This window comes from Platalea leucorodia (genome assembly GCF_965183815.1).
Source record: "Platalea leucorodia genome assembly, chromosome: 19".
Taxonomy (NCBI): domain Eukaryota; kingdom Metazoa; phylum Chordata; class Aves; order Pelecaniformes; family Threskiornithidae; genus Platalea; species Platalea leucorodia.
This window is the reverse complement of record NC_138841.1, coordinates 2354913-2377191: the sequence shown is the minus strand read 5'-3', so window position 1 is coordinate 2377191 and position 22279 is coordinate 2354913. Positions and strand designations below refer to the sequence as shown.

Genomic DNA, 22279 nt, shown 5'->3' with positions numbered 1-22279 from the left:
TTTAACAAAGTTTCTGATCTTTTGACTGGTTTTTTCAGTAGGGGAAATTGAAAGTTACAGCTGCGGGGCAGCTCGCCCTGTGATACCCAGGGCGTTCAGCAGACCCTGAGCTCGCCCGGGCGCTCCCATCTTGCTCGAACGGGGACGGAGGCGGAGCTGCTGGTGCTAGCTTTGTAGTGCTGCGCAGTCTTTTTGCCAAATCAGGTACTATTCTCCTCTGGTGAAAATTTCCTTTCCCGTTCTCTCTATCTCTAGTGCTGATAGCAAAGCACAGATTTCAGTTGCCAACTACACTTTTTAACGGAAGAAATGCCGTAGCATTTAGCTACGTATTATCAGTCTGCAAGGACATAAGAAGATACTATTTTTTTTTTTAGTAGCTGACAGTCCCTGGTGTGATATATGTGTAATCTGAGTAGATGTCTTTCAAAATAAACTCCCTCATTGTATTGTTTCGCACTCATTTCCTCTGTGCAGGGATGGAGAGAATGCTGTCATGGTGGGAAGGGCTCTATTCAGCGGAGTTGTTTTGCTGCAAATGGGGTTTGCAGTACAGCGCTTTTCCTTCTGGGTATCATCTCAGGGAGAGTAGCAGTGGCATCCTGTGGTGCTAGGGAAGAATTACAGCACGTCCTGCACTGGCTGTGAAGCAGGAGGGCTCCTGAAGGCCAGGGATGAGCTAAGCCCAAAATTCAACTGCATTTACCTCCTTCCCGCCTTGGCCTGACGTGCACTCGGCTTTAGCTAGACCAACTCAATTCAACAAGCCTGCTCTTTGGGGAGTCTTCCTGCAGCCCCAGCCCTGGGAGCTTGTGAAGATACTTTATGGAAGGTAAGATCTACTGCTTGGAAGAAACAGAAACGCTAAAAACAATTGAATTTAAACAGCTGTCAGGTTCAGTCCGAGATCGAAAGCCAGAACGTCATGCTGAGAATCTAGCAATCAATCACCTTTAATTAAACACTGCTTTATATACACACATACATATGTACATCCACATACAGCAGTTAAAGCCAAAAGTACATGTCCAATCACTCACTGAAGAAATAGGTGTATGTAGCTTTACACTCTTCTAAAGCCAGTCCTTTCTTCGTAGCTTGTAATAGGTCATGCGTGGGTTATGAGAGTACCTTACGGAAGGCACCTGTTTAGTAAGTATTGCACAGATTAAGCAGCTGGAGGCTGGCTCCCAAATACCTCTGTTGAAGCTTCAACTGGAAGCTAGAAATAAAACCACCCTAGGAGACACTGCAACTGTAGCAGCTAAACTAGTGACTTAAAGCAAAAAAAAAAAACCAAACAAAAAAAAACCCCCCAAAAAAAAAGAAAAAAAAAAAATCACAATCTTGACTCACTCAAAAAAAAGCTAATGATTTTAATAATCAAGAGGCCCTAGCATGCTGAATAAGACACTGTCTTAGTGAACACGTCTGGTACTGTGTGATATACAAGAATCAACTGTGCAAATATAGATAGGTCCTGCTACCACGGTGCCCTTGGTGGGTTCTACCAGTTGGGTAATTCTTCCCCTTTGGAAGCATACATGGAGGTGGCATCTACTCGAGTCAGTGTTGCACAAAAATGAATTCAAATCCAGTATTGTGCTGTACATTGTAGGGGCTTCTGGACGTTACAGGCCAAAAGAAAAATCTGGTAAGTAAGTGCAACGGTTAAGCCAGGAGCTATTCAGCCTTACACACGGAGCAGAGCGAGCCCCTTCCTTCCCCCCCCTCCATCCTGAACGGGTAAAAAAGTTCATTTGCAGGAGTAACCGTGCTCCCCTCGCCCCTGCCGCAGCCTTTCGGACACGGGGTCGGACGCTTACAGGCTGCTTTTTGGTGCACGCGACAGGGCAACTTGTGCTTGGCTTGAGGCAGTGTTTTAGGATGTTTTCTTGATTCTGACTTACCCAATCTAATGTGCTTTTGATTGCAGAAAACTTGCGTGATTCAGTCATTAAATGTGAAATCATCCTTAATAGTAATGCTTAATTGTGTGTTGTTTTATTGCTTGTCTGGGGCTCGGCCACTTCTTCAGCGCTGATACTGTCCAGTGTCATCCATTACTGCTGGTTTGTCGGGCGAGGCATCATCCGTATCTGCAAAAGCGACATTAGATACTTCACCTGAAGGTACCGAGCCCACCGAGCTTTAAGGGAACGTGCACGAGCTCTCCCACCCATGGATGTTGCTGTTCCATCTCCCACCACGCTACCTTCTGTACTTTGCTGGCCAAAGGCCTCCATTTCCAGTAACCTGGAGAAGTTTTTTGCCTGTCATGCAGCGCTCCTTCTACAAAAGGTGCTTGTAAGAGTGAGCAGTGTGTGCAGACCGAGGCAATGCCTAAGAGAAATCCTTTATCATCAGGCTTTTCTCAAGCGCCTGACAGCTGCCTTCGGATGGCAGGCCCGCTTGTTCCCTGGATTTTAGCCAGGGAACAGCGTGGGGAGGCTCGTGCAGTCCCTAGGAGGAGGACTTACTCCTGCGAGCTCTGCAGCAGCACGGCAGCGCTTCCACAGCTCGCGTCCTATGCGTGCCTTACAGCTCCTCTGTGATCCACAGACCGTTCCTACTTTTTCCCTTGCTTCTCCAACAGAAAAGCAAGCAAAACCCTGAGCTGCGGCTGCCAAGGCTCTGTGGGCAAGTCAAGCAGGAAGAGGGGGAGGAAGCAGCAGTAAAATAAACATTTCCTTGCATTTTGCTGAAGTGCTGCACCCTGGTTACGTATTGATGCATGTGCCCCTCTTCCTCTCATTACAAAGCAGGGCTGAGGGCTGGGGCTTTCTTACCTGATGAGGGCTTGGGGTACATCCTGTGGAAAAACAGGAGGAAAGCGTAGAAGGTAAAGGCCAAGCCTCCAAAGATCATCCCGCAGACCAGGAAACTGTAGCTGCCCTGATCGTGTATAATCTGCAATTGGAAGGGGGGAAAAAAAAAAAAAAAAGGAGCAGGCGTCATCGTAGCCCTCAGATACCTGATCAGCATTCAGTAAGAGCGTTACTATTTGGTAGCTCCAGGGTTACGCAGGGCTTTTTCCCAGCAGCTGTCCAAAACCAGGTTTCTACTTGGAAGTTCCCGGCCGTTTTTGGCAGGCCTTGTCTACACTTACCGATCCCACCAGTAACTGCAGCACCATCTCGCCAATTCCAGCTCCCGTCACTAACACGGTCGTGGCACAGCCTGCAAAGAAACAGCGCAAGCCATGTTGGCAGGGAACAGGCGAAACGGGCAGCAGGATCGGCCCATAGCTTCTTCACACTGCCCTTTCGTGGATCTCCATACAAGATTTACCAATACTTAATGTATGTTCCCATCTAGCGCTGCAAATGCCTCTCCTAACCTGTGGTGGTGCAGAAAGGTTGAAGTTTAAGCCAAAAACCCCATCTCCTGTCGCTTGTCTCTGTTGGCAGAGGTGATGTTGCTTCTTGCTGGAAGGATTTTCATTCTGTATCACTGCCCCAGAGACAGAAGCTGGCAGAGACCTCCTGTAAGAGCTGGCCAAACTCAAGGATTTTCAGTTCACTGATAATCTGGATGATGTTTTCCAAACCAGCTCCCTGGAAGCCTCTAAAGCCTCTCGTGTCCGTCCCCGAGAGCCCTACAGCTGCAGGAAACTACGAACCAGTCTAGATCCCTGCCTGGAGAATTTATTAGTACAACAAAGCCAGGATTTGTGCAGTCTGCTTTTCCGACTACGAGCTTGAATAAACATTGTATGCAAAAGTAGATCTTTCTTCCAGGCCCCCTAGGCTTCCCTGAGGCGGGAGGGAGCTGCTGGGTGTGCCGGTACCCGAGCTCCAGTCCCGCACGCCCAGCCGCGTTCAAAGCCTGCTGCTCACCTTTGTACTGCAGGATGTCCTCGGTGTAGGCGAGCATGCTGGGGAAGGCGCTGCTGAGAAACAGCCCCAGCGACGCCGTCCCCACAAACAAGAAGACAACGCTGTAGGAGAAAATCAGGAGCAGGAGGAAGGTTATCAGGACTCCAACCTGTGAGCAACACACGCACAGTCAGTAGGAAGGTAAATGCTGAGTTGCAATAGGCTCTAGAGTTTCTTTTTTTGTAGAGAACAGTCCGGAAAAGAAAATAAACGGATACTGAAAAAAGATCACAAGCTCTGAAAAACTGAAGTAACTGGCCAAATAAAATCCATCTACCTTTACAGTGAAGAATTTGGTACTTCTTATAACAGGACTTTACAACATGACTTGGTACTTAACTCTCAACTTCATTAGGTAGAGACTTAAGATCGCATCTGAAACAATACTTTTGCTCTGCAGCTTTAAATACAATATTACTGCTACTTCCATAATATTTACATGTCTCAATCACTAACAAGTGATTCAGCGGGTTAAAGAATTAACTCCCTCTCAGCAACCGCTCAGAAACCAGCCACAGCAGTAAAGCCGAAGAGCTGACTAAATTTAAATAAACTTGCCCCCACCTCTGGCTCGCTGCGGCGTCCGAGCAATCACAGACCCCCCCGAGCAATCGCAGACCCCCCCGAGCTCGCCCCGGCACAGGGAGCTCTGCAACGCCCGCTCCAGTTATTTTTTTGTGAAGTGTTTGGGCGCGTGCGTGTGCACAGGAGCAATCTGGACTCTAAAGAAACTGAATTCAAGCTGCAGTTTGCTACGATGCCGAAGGGACTCCAGGAGCTGCGTATCTGACTGCAGACAGCAGCACCAGCCAGCAAGCACCGCACGAAGCGCTCGGGGTCTGCCGAGCGCGTTTTTGTCCTCGGGCGGTGCGGCTACCCTTGCCTGTAAGGGGAAGCGAGGCGGCTGCCATTCGAGGCTGGAGGCTATTCCCTCTTCTCTCCAAATAGCAGCAGCAGCTAAGGCAGAAGTCCTGTCCTCAGGTTTGTTAAAAGAGCAGTCGTGCAGTGCGGACAAGCGATTAAGTCGGTAGCACGCACCGAGGACGGGACTGTTCATATCAGACACCCGAGGTGGAGCTGCTGATGCTGAGCTTTCCCTGCTCCCGTGTAAGTAGTGACGATGTGCTGAAGTAAGAGATTACACTCATTTTTAAAACGACCGCATTTCATTTGGCTGTATCTGTCGGGATCTAAGCTCAGTTTTCAAAGCCAGCCGCAGCAAGGTGCCGAGCCGGCCGCCTCACCTGCCCCCCTGCAGCAGAGATCCGCCCAAACCTTCCGAACCTCCCAACGGGAACAGTCACTCCTCTTCTCCCACCACCCTCTTACATATTCTTGGCCTCGCAACATTAACTGTGAAACTTGCTACCAAAATAATTCTGGTTTCAATAAATTGTAAATTAACTGCCTTCGCACTTGTTTTGGTTTTTTTTTTTTTTTAAGAAGTGCGAATGGGAACAACTCCCTCCCTGTTGTCTGCCACATCCTTACATGCACCTTTCTTACGTATCCTGAAAGGATTCCTTCCCCTTCCTTCAAGTGAATGTGTTTTATTAATTTAAGCAACCTCACATCACATTGGTTTCTTTGACAGCTGCTACAGTCTAAGTAGAGAATTTACTGAACTATCTGGCTTCCCTTTCCCACGGCTAACGCGGGCATTAACGCCCCTGTAGAGGCCAGAGAAGACACCGTGCAAAGTAAGCAAAGCTGGCAGACACTTTACTAGGTGCTTTCACACATCTAACGTTAGATTAACCGAGAAGCAAGCTCAGAAAAGCAGCGCAATCAAGTTGTAAGTCTCAGCTACCTCCTGCATCGGCTGCGAACGCGCAGGGACAGCGACGCGGAGGGAGGCGAAGGCAGCTCGCCCGGCTGCCGCCGGCGCAAACCTGCCCTGGGTACGGCACGAGCGCGGCGGCGGCTCTGCGCGGCGGAACCAGAACTGGACGGCGTCCTGGAGGCAAGCAGGATTAAAACACAGTAAAAGCGGCCTTACCACATTGATGAAGACCATAGTTGCCGGCTTCATTCGGTAGGACACAGGGATGGAGATGAGCCTGCCCAGTGTGATGAATCCCCAGAAGAGGCTGGGCAGGTAGCCGGCCACCTTATGTACTACAGAGAGAGGCTCTTCCACCGCGTAGCTGTAAACGAAGCCCGAGTACTCTCCCTGCAGGGAAAACAAAACACCATGTCACACCGATGGGCGACTTATAGGCTTGGCAACTTTAACTTCAACCTGTCCCTCAATTATTCACGATATTGTGACAGTGCTGGAGAGCCCACCTCTGGATTTGCTACCAAGTCTCCATGAACCTTGTTCCCAAGGGTTTGCAGCTGGAGACAGGCTTCCACCAGAAGTAGAACACAGGACTTAAGCTCTCCTAAAAGGGCAAGACTTAACAGCATTACTAGGTAAAATGCATGCTTAGCTCTTATCTGTAGAGATACTCTCTTCCCTAGGGACTGTCTTGTCCTTCTAGAATTACATACTCTCAAAACGTGTCACATTAAGAACCTGGAGTTGATCATCCTTGAAGATGGAGGCCCTGGAAAGTTCCCGTATCTGGCAGCTGCTTTGCGCAACCCCGCTCATCTTTCAAGACCCTATTTAATGCCCTAGTAAGACCCAGCAGTATTTTACCATGAGGGGACCGAGACAAAAGTGTTGAAAGAAAAAGAAGAGCAACTTGGCAGCCAAGAGCGAGCCTTCCTCGCCCGGACAGAAGCACTACACAGCGAGCCCCGTGCGACTGCGCCGGCCGGGGACGTGCTGCCAGGCCACTGCAGAGACACCGCACCATCCCCGCGTGCTCTCGTCTTGGGTTTTGGGGGCTCAGGAGACCCATCAAACAAAGAGCCACCATGTCTTAGGAAATAATAAAACGAAGCCGTGCTTGCCTCTTGGCTGAAGTGAGAAGAGACCTCCGCTGCGTACAAGTAGACACCATCACAACTCCAGCTCTAAACTGGCTAGGTTAGTAGCAGTAGCAATCTAGCTGCAACAACGGAGAGCCTAGGAGAAGCCACAAAACCCTCCCAAGAAGCAGGGCACGTATCAGCCTGACCGATTAGCTTTGAATGAGCTACCTCGGGAACCAGCCTGCTGCACCGGCAGACCCTCAGGTCCAGCCCACTGCACGCGGAGGACATGTGCTGGGTTTGGGCTGTTACAAGTGATTTGGAAGGAAGAAAGCCATATAGCTTTGCTCAGACAAGATCCCTCTATCAGCTGAACTCACCACAATCCCATCAGTCATGAAGAGAACAAGAGCCCCAGTGATGTGGACTGCGAAGTAGGCGTAAGAAGCCCCTCTGAAGTTTTTGCTTTGGCAGCAGCTAAATAAGTCATCATGACCTGGTGAAAAACAATGCAAAGCAAACTTAGCTGGAACGTCCCCCCGGGGCTGGGTGGTTGCCAGCCCGCAATGGGGATTTGTTTTGTGCTCAGCTGCAAGACAGAGATTCATAGAGGACGGTGAACAACGCGGAGCACTGCTAACCTCTGCTGGCACAACTTCTTTCTTTACCTACCTCTACGCTTTCAGAAGGAAGACGGATACGCTTTTGGGCTGCTGTCCACAGACTGGGATCCTAGCTCTCCAGGATACTTACTACTTCTCTTACTGTAGCTGCTTGTGCTCCTCTTCCCATTTAGGAGCAACACATTGCTGGCCCCGCTCTTACAGTCAATAGAAGCAAGCCCAGTCGACCATAGCGCTCGTGCTCAGAGCCCTTGGTACCACCACACAGCAGAGTCCAGCCCAGGACAGCTCATCTTCCTCAGCTAAATGATAGTTAACCAAACAAGCCAACTTCGGGAAAGCGAGCGATAAACACACAGCTCGTGTCGCCTCCCCTGACCAGACCACAGCCTGCCAAAGCCGGGGGTCAGGACCCCAGGAATTCCCGACTCTCCCATCCTCATGCTTGTGTCACACCACTCTGGGACGTGCAAAGGGCTGGTGTCACGGTAACGGCACCTGGAGACAGTTGCTGTGCATGGCAAAGATGAAATTCTCACTGCTTCTATGGGGAAGGAGGGATTTTGCCAGCACAGACGTGTCTGCCAAAGATCACGGCAGTCAGCATACAGCCCTCCTGCTTCTCTAAGGATTCATCTCAACTGCCTCAAAGAGGAAGATGGAGATCTGAAGAACATGAAGCTCCAATGGGTTGTATGAAACCGGGCAGCTGGGTTGAGGAAAGAAACCATCAGTGTCTCAGCTAAGGGAAATGCTATCAGATGAGCACAACCTTATCGGACACCAGAGAACCCACTCCGTTCGGGACACCTGCGATCCCTCCCTGCAGCACCTCACCGCATCTCTAACTGCCTCCACCTTCAAGCATTCCCTAAAATTGCCTTTTATTGTTCAGGTAAAGCCACCTCTTCTGTAATAACAGCACTACACGCTCCTCTGATAACCCTAAAATATGATTACTTCTGGAGATTCACTATTTAGCTGAAGGATTTACTTCGATACGTTTCTCTTGGGTAGCAAAGAACAATGTTACTATTGTCCCCAAAGCTGGGTGTAGTCACAAGTTCAAGAGCAAACTATTGCTGGAGTTTAACTTTCCCCTCAAACAAGGGCGCTGTCCTTATTCCTTTCAGATTTATAAAAATCAGCGTTCTGCAGCACGATGACCACTTTTAAACTGAACAGTCAGCAGAGCCAGCTCAAAACCTGACCAAAAACCAGAAGGAAACGAAGGGGCACAACTCTCACGTGTGCTTAAACCACTCGGGAGCCCAGGTGTAGTTTTAGGACGGCTTGGAGAAAAGCAGCCCGGAGTCCCAACAGCAGGACACTCATCTCTGTTCAGGGGCTGTGGTCCCGCCTAATTCGAGGGCAACTGGGCACTGAATTGTCAGTTTGGATTGTTTGGGCACTTCTGGATTACATTCACGTGTACGTTTTGGCAAGTTTCCTCCTTAGACAACAGCGATGGATCTCACTTGTTAAACAAAATGGAGACACTCAGAAATAGGGCTTTTTCTCCCCCTGCTCGCTCCCCGTTCCCCCCCATCAGAGCGGTGCCCCCAGCTCACCTCCTGCTGCCCGGGGCCTCTGCACAGCGGTGGAGAGATCGTCCTTCTCCGCGGGCCGCGCTTCCATCGCCAGCTCGTCGGCCGACAGCAGCGGGTGGCTGCTGTTGTTGAAGCACGGCACCATCCGCTCCTTGTAGAGCAAGAAAAACACCGCGATGGGGACCGGCAGCTGGGGAGGAACGGAGAGGGGCAGGTCAGCACGACACAAGTCTCGCACAAAACACGGTCCCGTTCCCCAGTCGCGAGGGCCTTTTAGGAAGCCGCGCTCGGCGTCTGCAATAGATGTGCCTGAATTAACCTCCGAGAGCAGCCTCACGCTGCCCTGACGGGGCAAGGACGGGCTGGCAGCGGGGTAAGGAGCCACTGCAGGAGGGATGGAGGCTGGCTAGGAGAGCTGGCAGGGAAGGAGAAAAAAAAGCCAGTTGAAAGCAAAGACTCCCTATCTGGAGCACGGCTGGGGCATCTCCTGCCAGTCCCTGTGGGATGCCAGGTGGGCTGGGGACCATTCACCTGGGATGGGGGACAGGGAGACGGGAACACAAGGCACCTAAATACAAACCTCATGAAGCACCGTGCCAGCCCTTCAAAACCAAAATGTTTTGGTTTCCAAGCATTTGGCCACTTCTGCCCAAAGAATAAAATAATAAAGTAGCTTTTGCCTGTGGAGAGCAGAACAGTTTTAACGGGAGACCTTCTGTCGCTGAAATTCTTTGTGAGGGAAGAGCAAGCTGCTCCAAGACCTGCTTTGCCCATCTCCAGCCGTTAGCAGAGGTTGCTCAGCATCTCATGAGAGATGAGCTCGTGGTTCCCAGGCCAACAACACCAGCACCGCCACAGCCGAGCCGCTTCAAACAGCCCTCGGTACAGCCTCTGCTGAAGAACCTGGGGCTGAAGAGCAGCGAGCCATCGCCCTCTCGGCTGTCGCTGCCTTAGAGACCTCCGCACATCCCGGGATGCCGCTGCGCTGGCTCCCAACACCCAGCGTTCCCACCGGCACCGTTCCCTGCAGTCAGGGCTTTCTGCCTGGTGCTAACGCACACAGGCACCGTGGGCTTGTACCTGCCCGCTGGGTCCATCACACGGCAGCCGCAGCGTCGGGCCCCCGGCACCGTGCTTCCTCGCTGCCACGTGCCTGGGGACGAGCCCGCTCCCTGCGCACACCCCCGACTCCGTGGTGCCTCCAAGCCCAGAGGGACTTGCCTTTTTTTTTTTCTTTTGCAGAGAAACCAGAGGGAAGCAAATGAAGCTGGGTCTGCCCCTCGCCAGCCCTCCCTTCTCCTCCCGCCGCAACCCAGTGGTGTTTATTCTGCAACAAACTGGGGGAGAAAGCCAGGAAATCCTAAGTGACAGCTCACTCTCCAGCCACCGAGCGCTTGTTTTCTACATGTCTGCGAGCAAGTGCGAGCTCCAGCTCCAAATTTCCTGCCTTTTGTTGGCTCGTGGCATGATTTAAATGTATGGAGAATTCCCCCCCCCACCCCGCCTCTCTTGCCTGAATTCATTTATGAGGACTTCATTGTTCTGGGAACAATGGGAATAGGAACAGTTAGTTCGGTCCCATGGAAGAAAAACGCATTTGCTTGATAGTTCTAATCCTTCCGGAGGTCAGGACCAGATTTTATTCTTCTAAATTGCAGATTTTGCAAAAAAAATACCCATGCAGGGGGACTGGCTGTACAGATAACGTCTCTGGACACTTCCAGCCTGAAGGAGCACTCGGTGCCTATGCAGAAAAGAGCCCCAGCTCCGGACTCCCACGATTCCCAATCAAACCATAGGCACATCCCTGCTCCCCAGATCCTCATCTCTAAAGCAAGCGGATCCCTTTTGCTTTATCCAGACTGAGCCATCTTGCAGCTGGCAGCGCCTCGGGTGCACGAGCACTCTGACCCCATCGCCGTGAGCTGCTCGCCAGCGCTGGGCTTTTCTGGTAGGGAATGCCCAAAGGCCGGAGACTCACCCACGGACAAGCGCAGCCCGCGCCCGTGGGCTGCCACCGCACCAGAGCAAGCTCAGGAAAGTGCGGAAAAGCAAAGGATCAAGAGAAAGCAGGTTCCCAGGGCTCCACCCTGAGCCAGCCCTGTGTGCTGTACGCTGGCTGGCAAACCGCCCGGGGGACAGTCATCTGTGGCCACCTGGCCCACAGAGGGGCCAGCCATAAACCCGGGGTGTGTACAGGGGACGGAGCATGCACGAAAGCAGTTCAGTTATTACACGGGCAGATGGAGAGGAGCAAACAGAGCCGCAACACCAGAGCCCTGCCAGGGCATGTTTCACCAAGCAAAGGGACAAATCCATCCCGGAGGAGCAGCCCACCCTGACCACAGGACGAGGACAGCTCAAGGACCGTCCCTTCCCCTGCCCACATGAGCATGGCCACCGCCACGAGCTGCCGGGCAGGCGCCGAGCCCCTCTCCCCATCCGCAGCTCCCACGTGCCCCAGCTGGAGGGGTCGGGTGGCGACGACGAGCCTCGCTGGCCCCTGAGCCAGGACACGTGCCAAGACACACAGGGGCAGGGCCACCGTGCTTACGACAGGATCTTGCTACTCAGCTCCTCGGTTTTCTTGGGGCCAACACATCGGCTGCCTGGGATGCTTGGCGTGAGGCAAAGAGCTATCAAAGCCTCCCCACCCCACGGGGAGCCCAAACAGCGAGAACCAGAGAGGAGCCGCAGACACAGCCCCTAAAATAAGGACAGTGGTCCTCAAAGCACTGCCCTGCCCCACGCCAGCCTCCCCGCAGCGTGACCGCACCGAGCTGGACACCTCCAGGCCCCGTCTCCCCCCAGCCCTCCCTCCTGAGCAGGCAGAGATTTTGGTGCGATAACCATTTGCTCATGGGCTTCCTTCCCAGGGCAACTCTGCTTCCCCTTATTCAGCAGCGGGCTTTTCTTTTTCCAAGGGGCACCTGAGCATCCCGCTGGGAGCCTGCACGGGCTGAAGGGCAAAGCGGGCAGCCTGGACCCGGCGCTCCAGCTCCGCTCGCCGCATCACCGGGATCGTTCCCCCCGCCCCCTGGCAGCTTTTAACCATTAGTATAAACTCAACAAGTTGCTGCATCACACAGTTAAGCACGGGTATAATCCAGGCTCCTTCCCTCCAGTTTCTATTTCGGTCTCTCCCCCCAGGAGCACGGGACCGTTCCCTGCTATTGTATCCAGGCTACTTTTAAGCAACCTAAGCACAATGGAGCGTCCCGCACTTCCCCTGGGAAACCACCTTCCAGATAAACACATCCCTCTCGGAGGAACATTTTCCTGATTTCCAGCCCCTTGGAATGGGCTGGATGATGAAATTTCCGTTCTGTGGGAAACTGAATTTTGAAATATGTTTTTGTTCCAAATCTGGATGAAAAGCCAAAATTTTCCTCTTAGAATGAAAAATTTTGGCCGGGAGTCATCCAAGCACTTCATTTTGATAATGTTGAACCACTTAACTTTACTAAAGCAAAAACATTTTGCTTCAATAGCATCGAAACAACTATTCAGTCAGCTTTACATGTTGCATTTAGGCCAAAGTCAAATTGAGACATTTCCACTTCAAACAAAGCAAGAAATTGAAATGAATCATTTCAGCTTGCGTCTCGTCAGAATACACGCAGCCCTGTGAAAACCGGGACGGAAATGTGTTTTTGACCATTTTATAACAAAGTTGCTGGTCCTCGTTTCCATTTCTACAGCTTACTCATTTCATCCCCTTCCCTGGGGCTTTAAATACCAATGATCATCATCTTTCTCTGACGTTTACACCCTAAAGCAGGGTCAGCAGTTTTGGAGCGGAGCTACTCTCAGTATCTCCAGCCAGCGGGTTGGGTTATTTAGTTTAAACAAGGAATCAAGTCGGCTCCCTCAGCGAGGCTTTGGGAAAGACAATAACAGCTCGGCTTTGGCAAGGGGACACGCTCAAGGGCTGTGTGCGCAGCGTACGTCCGACTCCCCGCTCCTCTTCTCTTTGTTACCCAACCCTCAGCTCAAAACCACCATCACATCCCATATCCCGGCACCCCGGGACTCCCTGCCGCGTTCCCGTGATCCTACCCAGTGTGCACACACTTGAGCGTGCAGCGACGCACAAGCCCAGCTCACGACCTGCTATAAATGAGCTGCTGGGCACAGCAGGACTCAGCTGAGGGTCCCATCCTGCTCCCAAAACGTCCATGGGACGCTGCCGGGAACAGAGAGGGGGGTCTGGCAACCACCCTCCCACCAGTGCTCCAGATAGCAGACACATCGCATATTCAAAGCGGATATCAAACGCTGCCTGCAAAACTACATTAGTTTGGTCAGGATTGACTGACAAAATAGATAACGCGCCGGTGTAATTAAAAGCACATTTCCCATGGCATATGCAGAGTCAGAGGTAATTAAAGCTGGCTTCTCCTCCTAGGCAGAGAGCATTCTTTTCGGTACTTCTGCAAAGCAGCTTATTACAGCACCTGCCCAGCTGTTTTGGTTGCCTGTTCTCGCATCAGCAAGCTGCGCAGGCCTCGGGCTAACGAAAGCCCCTGGATTAGGTGCGCTGGGATGCGTCTTAGTTATTCAGCAAATGGGAAGACCAAGAGCACAAAGAAACCTGTTCCCTTTGCCTAGTGCAGACGGAGTGGTGGAAGACCAAGGGCTGCTCGGTGGCCTGGGACAGGGAGGAGGACCACCGTCGCATCCCTACGTTTTGGCAGAGGGGCAATGGCGAAACTTGCACGGGGCCGGGGCAGCAGGGGCCGGGGCTGCAGGGCAGGCAGAGGTCCTTCTGGCAGGATCACCCTTCGCTTCTGCTACAGGAGGTCTGCAGGGGAGCAAAGCAGGCACCAGCTTGGCAGTCCCCACCCTGGGACGCTCTTTATAAAGAGACACCAGAGCACCTTACAGCAAGGGCTACGCAGGCTGGGCTCTGCTCTGCGACAGAGGGGATCCCAGCACCCCTGCCAGCGGGAATTCCCATGCACGCAGCATAACCGGGCACTCCGCAGCTTTTGATGCCCTCGGCATCAATCCCGGCACGAACAGCACCACTCAGCCGGGCCGACGCTCACTGCAACAACACGCTCCGCTCTTATCGCTCCAGATCTACATGGACAATTACACACAGGCTCGCAGGGCCCCTGCCGCCAGGGAAATGACAGCGGCAGCTTAGCTAGCTCTGCCGCAGAGGGACCGGGGAGGGCACGACGATGGCCACAGCTCAGCGAGGCTGTGCAAGGGACCGGCTGTATTCAACCATGCTGGGATTCGGGTATTAACTGGGGGGTAAGGAACAGGGGCACACTTCAAAGAGAGCCCACAGCCTGCAGGCAAGAGCAGCTTGCTGGAGATCAGCTTTGGGACTGAGCAGGGCAGAGAAAGAGGACGGGCGCTAAACCCCATCTCTCTCACAAAGGAAGGGCCACGGGGCTTTTACATCTGCTGCCAGTCACCAGGGAGACATGACAAATGGCACAGACGCCCCAATCAAGCTTTCAGCCCCAGTAATTCAGTTCATCGATAGGTACTTTCCCATGAATAAAGATGCTGCAAATCACCCTGCTGCCAAGCCATCCCCACCATCACCAGGCTGCTCCCCAGACCGACCGAGGAGGAAGAGCTTGCGGCTCTGAGCGCAGTTAACTGATATAACTGCTGCACTGGGGGAGGCTGGAGGTGCAACCTGCTTTCAGAGAGATCAGACAAATCCCACAGGACGGCACATCGACCCTACCGCATCTGATGGTGCAGTCACCACTGGTTCAGCTTCGCAGAGTCGTGCCCTCCTGCCCCAGGCACCTGCTCCTGGCTGGGAAACCGGGCACTTGGCAAACCCCAAACCTTTGCTGTGGACCAGCACAACCATCCTCACACCTCCTTCCATCACTGGGACCCCCTAACAGGCACCAACACCCCCCAAACACCACAGCCACTGGCAAAGCCGAGAAGCAGAGACATCCCCAGCAACAGCTTGGACCACTCCGGCTGCAGCACTTACATTGATGAGGGCCATGATCCAGAAGGCGTAGGAGACGCGCGTGACCACCATGCCTTTCATCGGCAGGTCGTAATGAGACAGGTTGCCTGGATGGTGCGGGACCAGGGACTTGCGGATGTGAGGGAGGTTGCTGGAGGCATTGGCCGTGGAGTTTGAGAGGATGCAGTTGGTGTCCGAGAGGAAGGGGTCAGCTATCAACGGGCTTAGCAGCGCTCCAAAGCCCACGAAGAAATGAAGGGCCTGCAAGAGATGAGATGTGCAAGTAGAGCAGGGAGGTTTACTGCTCTTCTCTGCAGGGAGGCTGGCCAAGCCCCTCACTCCTCTTCCTCAGAGGAAGAAGCACAGCCAGAGGGGACGCGGCTCCGTGCTCACCTGCAGGAAGATGGCCGAGTCCTTCTGGTAGATCTTCACCAGCTGCATGTTGGAGATGGTGTCGATGCAACCCATGGCCAGTCCTGCCACAGCCATGACCACAGCCAGGACCACCACATTGTGGCACAGAGGGATGATGGCAAAGACCAAGGAGATCGCTAGTGACGAGGCGAAGAGCGCAAACAAGGACTGAGCCAACCTGAGACGGGGAAAGAGGATAGACAGGACAGAATTACTACCACGAGAGCAGTATCCGCACCACGGCCTCCCGCTTTCAGCCCCAGGTCGGCGAGTGGCATAGGCATTCGCAGGAGATGCACCCACAGGCTGTAGCTCCAACTAACACAGCTCCAGCACATGCTCTTCTGACGAGACGAGGGAAATGCTGCACACCCTGCACCTCCACGTCCCAGCCATAGCCAGCCTAGGGCACTGGCATCTCCTGCGTGGAGGGCGATGCCCTGAAGAGGCAGATCTTCCACCCAGCTTTCGTGGAGAAGAGTAACCACCCCTTCAAACCCACGTTCTGCCCATTTCAAGGCAGAATAGGGCCCGAGAACCTTCCCTTGTTAACTGGGCAGATCTGGGAACGGAAAGGAACATGGGTACGTGCAGGCGAGGCCACGTCGTGACTTCTGAGCAGCTCCAGGGCATTTCTCATGCAGGGCTGTACGGCACGAGCAGGCTGAGCAGGCATGAGAGCTGCTGCGCAAGCCCAGTTCCCAGCAGGGAGAGAGCTGCTGGCATCCACATCACCGTGTCACCCCGGACCTGCCTGCAGGTGCTGCCCGGTCTCACGGGGAGCACTGGGGAGCTGCTGCCGTTCCCCTTCCATGCTCTGCTCTGGCAGCATCATCCCTTCCCCCAGCACGGCAGGGCGGGATGCAGCGCTGCCGCCGTTCCCAGTGCAGGCAGCCACTTTCCAACCCACACGGTCATTCAGAGAAGCCCAAGGGATGTGCGGGGTAGAGGTAAAGCTGGTGCATTACATCTCGAGTCTGGCAGCAGCGCAGGCAGGCCTGCCTGGCTGAGCGGGGAGGCTGCTCTCGGTGCGAGCCGGGCGCTAGCCAGCTCGCTGGAGAACGGCGCCCAGGCTGGCACCGCGCTGCTCCAGAGCTGCCAAGTCGAAAGGCAGGAAGGAAGGAAGGAAGGAAACAGGGACCAGACAGCAAAGCACTGAAACTAGCAGAAAGATGGGACTACAAAGGCACAGCAGAGTAGCACAGGCACCTCCCCTCCCCACCCTGGGCTCCCAAACCCTGGTAGAAGCCCCTTGCAGTGGCCAGCAACTTGCTACAATGAGTTGCTAATTAGCAACTGGGGCCTGCTGCTGGGGCATGTGGGGCACAGCCATCTGTCCACAGCAAAGGACTGGCAATGCACAGCTATGTCCCTAGTATGGACATGCAACCAGCAAGCAAAACGCCTACGGCTCGCTCCTGCGGGCTGCCTGACCCCCCGTCTGCTTCGCACCCTGCCCAAAGAGGGAAGGGAAGGCTACGAGGAGGCACAGGCTGAACCCGCCGCAGAGAGCCTCCGCGGCTGCCGGGCACCACGCTACCAGCCCTCCTGCCCTGACCGCTCGCCCAGAACGGCCTGGCCTTGGGCATGTCACTGCGTTTCTGCGTGGCCCTCATTCATCTGCAAGCCCAGAGCGATTTGGCCTTCCACATCCTGCTTGTTGCTTACACTGCACTCCAACAGCACCGGGGAGAAAAACGGGCCAAGGACACGTCTCCTTTATTCTCCCGCCCAGTGGCACAAACCCGGCTGCACCAGCGCCTCGGTGCGCTCCCGTCTCCCAGCCCAGCCTCGCTCACCCATCAGCCAGATCACCTTGGAGGAGCCGACGTTTTGCAAAGCCGTAACTACTGATCTTCCTTTGACAGCAAAACGGGGAGCCAGCGTGGGATTTCTGGGGGAGGGAGGGAGCAAAGCGAGATGTGCACAGTCACGGCAGGAAAAACAACTAGCAAATGAGAGAGAAGCAGCTTCGAGCCTGGAGAAATGAGGCAGCACTCTCCAGGGTACAGCAGGAGCCCAGCAGGAGGGAGAGAGGCAGAGGCACCAGCAGCTGGCAAATCCGAGGCCGGGAGCGATGGGGAAACGGGGAAACGCACACCAAGACATCCCAGAAACGCCTCTTCTCTTCTGCAGCCCTAGCAAAACAACCACAGCACCGCTTGTGCTTGGCTAGGGAGTACGCTCATTACTAGAGTTAAACATTAATTGCAGATGATGTTAGGTCCTTAAAAAGATCACCTCACTTTTCCCCGATGAGCAAAAATCCCTGCCTCCAGCCATAAGATGTTAATAACACAATTGCACCCCGCTGCAAACACCAGCAGCCCACGGCCCAGGGCAGCACGCAGCCCTGCTGCCCCCTTCCCTGGCTCTGGCATCGGGGGACCAAGACATTGCTGGCTTCTCATGCCAGATCCCCAAGATGTGGTCAAAGGACACTGCTCAGCACCCAGGGAGGCACCGAACAACCTCAGCACCCAGGGAGGCACCGAACAACCTCAGCACCCAGGGAGGCACCGAACAACCTCAGCACCCAGGGAGGCACCGAACAACCAGCTGGGAGATTTCTTTAGAACCAAACCTCTTTGAAAGCATCCCTAACTGAGGTATCCCACGGCTTTCAGAGGGGGTATGAACTCCGTGTCTGGATGATACGAAACAAATGCACCCCTCCAAAGGGCTTAAAAAGCCACGCTGACGTAACACCATGGCCCGGTTTCTGACATCGCTGCCCTCCCCATCGCTGACCGGTCCCCATGTCCCCGCCTGAGCGGGTGCGCAGCTCAGCTCTGCACCAGCTGCGGCTGTCCCCAGGGCAGGCTCCGCTGCAGCACATGAAGCAAGTCTTGTAATGCCATGGACTGTGTTTCAGGAGCACCCAGCACACGGCCTGGCTCCATCACAAGGCTTGAGGGAAGGTCTGCAGCTCCCCCCCAAAACATTTCGGTTGTTCTCCTCTGTAGGATTAGGGCAGTCAATGCTATCCTGTAGGCACAGCCAGCAAAGCTTGCCCTCTCCTTCCCACGCAGCGTATGTAACCCCCCACCTCGGTGTCCCTGTTGCAGCAGGCACTCTTCAACTTCGAGGATGTTTTTCCCCACCCCAGGGAACATTTTCTAAGTCCTTCACATCAAGAAGAAAAATGATAATCAGGCTAATTCAGACTTGCAAAACTGATAATTAAAAACCCAAAGCCCTAAGGGGACGAGGTGAGGACGCAGAGGAAGAGGAGGGCACGGATTATCCCACACCTGCCCTCAGGTGCCCTCGTTTCCAGCTGGAAGCACCAGCCAGGCTCGGGGAGCGTTGCCTCCCCCGAGGAGCTCGCGCTCAAGTCACCGTGCTCTCTGCTCTCAGCAACAAAAGGCTTTACTTTCCTTTGCGGTGAGAAGCATCCTCTGCACCAGCCAGAGGCTTGAACAGAAACCTTCAGAAGATGGGAGCCTGAGGGGCAGGGCGAGAACAGGGTCACCCACTCCCCGCTGACGTGCTGTGACATGCACGGGTGCCCAGGGGTAAAGATGAAAGAAGGGTCCCATCTCACCAGCCCCCCAGGTCCTGGTGTGAATCACTTCGAGCAGAGCCTGCTCAGGGCTCCAACACAGCCGCAGACCTCCCAGCCCCCTCCTCTCCTCTGCGAACACCAGCGGGACTGGCTCAGGGCTGACCCGAACGCTGGGAGCAAAAGCAGAAAATAAGGTCCTTCTATAAGGACACAAAAATGCACTTTCTGAATGAAAACAACCAAACTGGGGCACGGGCGCTCAGTTACGCTGCTGCTCCTGTCACAAACGTGTAGCCCAGCAGCACAGAGGCAGCGTGACTTTAACTTCACAGTGCAAGCTTAAAACCCAACAAAATGGGAAAGGAAAAGGGGAAGGCAAGGGAAGCAGGAGGGGGAGCGGCGGGGGATGCAGGTGCGCAGAGCTCACCCCGGAGTCTGCAGCGCCAGGCGCTCGGGGCTGGATTTACCAAGGAGCTCCCTCCCACTCGGGTTTCCGAGGCTGGGGAGGGTTTCAAGCCCTCCCAGCACTCCCACCCCAGCGCTGCTGGCCGGGTTCGCAGTCTCACAACGTGTCGGGCACTCCCAAGAACCCAGTCCCGGTAATACCAGGAAACAAGAGTCTTCAGCGTGCTCCACGCAAAGGGGCCCAGGGCTCCTGATGGAGGGCATCAGCTGCTGCCAGGGCTGACGCTGCTCGAGGAACCTCTGCCAACACCACGGCAGCACCAGGGTTTGAGCCAGGGCACGCACTCCACCTAAACCCCAACCCCACTCATGCAATACCCTGGAAAAAACTGTATTCTTCCGAAGCAGAGCTTGTAATTACAACCCAGCAAACGCCAAGCGAGCTCAAACAACGCGCCGCGCAGCTCCGCGGGAGCTGCTCTTCCCGCAGCTCCGGCTTTGCGCTCCCGAGAAGCCCGGGAAGGGGCCGCGCAGCAAACCCGGGCCCCAGCGCGGAGCCCCGCAGGCAACCGTGGCGTTCCTACATCGCTCGGGGAAACTCGCAATGGCAAACTTTCTTCTTCCTTGAAATCTCGCAGGAGAGGGAATTCTGGAGCTGGTTCTGGCAGTCCAGGCTCACTCCGAGTTACAGAAGGGATGATGCCATCGTTACGCTCTGTCCTCCCAGTGCTCCAGGACTCCAGCTGCGCCCAGAGAGCAGAGACCACGGCCCAGCATTCAGCAGCTTCTCTGGCAAGAGGAACCAAACCATTATTTAGGTCCCACCACCCACTTCTGCTGCAGAATCCAGTAACAACACTGCTTTCCCTCACAAGTCCATCATTCAGAGAGCTCAGACCAATACATATTTTAATTGAAAGCAAGCAGCGAAGTCTATGTTCTTCAGGCATTAGAAATTAAACACAGCTTGCAGCCAGACCTCGGCACGCATGGCTTGCAGGCAGGCGATGCTTTGGGACCCTCTACGAGCAGCTATCCATCCCCTAACTGGAAAAGACGATCTGTCCAGCGCTCCTCCCTGCCCCGCACCGAGGCCAGGATAATTTGATTTATAAACCCGCAGCATGGCCCAGAGGGAGGACTCCTTAGCAGGACAGCTCAATCTGTCCATCCCTGAAGAGGGCATAGTACAGGAGCTCTCAGGGTCTGAACAGTTAACGTTCTCATCCAAACCCACGCGTCTGCACGCCGCACCGCTCCGAGCAACCCCCCGCAACGCTCGCAAGCTACAACTATCCGAAACATGCCCTCCTGCCCGGCAGGGCTGCCGCTCCTGGGGGGCTGGCGGACACTTTGCAAAAGCCGGTTGCTCCAAGAAGCTGCGATCGCAAACGCATCCTGGTTCGTAACCGCAGCAAGCAACAGCCACGCTCTTTCCCGCCACGTGCTGCTGCAGAGTTAAGAGTTTGGGAGTCTCTGAGCACGAAACCCCGATCGGGTCTGCGTAACCTGCCGGCCACGGGCAGGAGCTCTGGGTAGGAAGCTGACAGCGGGAAACAATTCTGCATTTTCCTTCGCTGCTCCTTCCAACATATGTGAAGCAGACTGGGGGCTGGCAAAGGCACTGCCTGCTGACCCAGCAGCCTCGGAGCCGTGTCAGACCCAGGGCAAGGTTCCCACGTGCCGCCCCCGTTCCCGTGCACCCCCCCTCGCACCTCCTCTCCCGGCACAGCCCGACGGAGAGCAGCTCCTGCTGCCCCGGGAAGCCTTTGGGCTCTGTGGGACAGGGGCAGCAGGACAGGTCCATGGACCAGGATGGCAGCTTAACAGGTGCTCTAATGCCATCTTCCTTAGCCAACGCTCCACAATTCACAATACAAGAGGTTAACAACACGTTTTAAAACAGGCATTTTAAAGCAGCGAAGGATTCATGCAAAATTCCCTCATATACACGTTAAACACATACATACATATGACGTGTACATCAGAGACGTACACGGAGCCGACACGTTACATCACTGCCTGAAGAATTAGTGACAATGTAAACGATCAGCTGATTCTCAGCAGAGCATAGCTGTCATCAAGCCTCAAATCAAATGCCTGTTTGGCGATCTTTAGGGTTGAGCCATCACGTTATTATTTATTTTAAACACATCCTGGACAGAAGGCTCAGTGCAAATCCCCGCTGGGCTGTGCCCGGGTTTCTCGCTGGCCCACGAAGCCCACCGCTGGCCCACGAAGCCCACACCGCCTCCGCCCTCGTCCCCCGCAGCAGCGAGACCGTGAGGACCGCTCGCATCTCGCCTCGTGTTTGCCCAAACTCCTGAGGAGCACGACAATGCCCTGATTTCTGACACCGAGGTTATTAAAACAGGCTTGCAATAATATTTTTGTAATAAACAATCAGGTTAAGGAAAATACCCTCCAGGAAGTTCTGGCTGTAACTTCACGCCAAGGCGCTCTCTGTCCCGAGCTCCAGGGGAACCGGCAGCTTCTCGCCAGGGGTACGAAAACGTGCAGGAGAGGAGAGCAGCGGCCCCCAAAGCGGCTCCCGCCCCGCACCTCCCGGGAAGCCCCCTCCCTCCGAGGCGCTGGGCTGAGAGGGCTGCGGGCCCTCTGGGACAGGGTTTTTCCCCCCGCGGACCCCAGCATCCCAGCTCAGCCATGCAAACCCGGCGGGAGAATGTGGGAGGGAGGCGAAGCCCGGGGTGGGCTGCCCACCCCCGGCCCGGGAGGAAAGCGGAGGGGCTGCGGAGAGCTAAGCCCACCCGCAGGAGGTGCGATGAGTTTGCCAGGCGCCTTACGTCCTCTTGAAGACCCCTCCGAGGCAGCTGCCGAGCAGGAGGCAGAACTGCTGGGAGAAGAAGACCCAGGTGATCTGGGAGAGGGAGCTCTGGGTCTGACAGCGCAGGTCCAGCAGCGTGGGCCCCAGGAAGGCGATGCAGAGGCCGAAGCTGAAGAAGACGCTCCAGTAGGTGAGGGTGGGCTGCAGGTTCCTCCGGAACCGCGCCGACACCCGCTCGTCCCACCACATCCTGGGCGGCGGCGCGGGGCGGCCCCGGCGATGCGGCTCCCGGCCG

The 22279-nt window shown here is 54.6% G+C and overlaps 1 protein-coding gene across 1 annotated transcript; it reads right to left on the bottom strand.

The window, feature by feature from the left end:
* Positions 1-1355: 1355 nt before the first annotated feature.
* MFSD4A (major facilitator superfamily domain containing 4A) lies at positions 1356-22279 on the bottom strand. Its single transcript, XM_082330115.1, has 10 exons — positions 22004-22279; positions 15266-15464; positions 14894-15133; positions 8938-9106; positions 7124-7239; positions 5878-6051; positions 3840-3987; positions 3110-3180; positions 2790-2910; positions 1356-2099 (listed from the first exon to the last, which is right to left on the bottom strand). The coding sequence occupies exons 1-10, from the start codon at positions 22231-22233 to the stop codon at positions 2035-2037; spliced, it is 1533 nt and encodes a 510-aa protein (XP_082186241.1). The 5' UTR covers positions 22234-22279; the 3' UTR covers positions 1356-2034.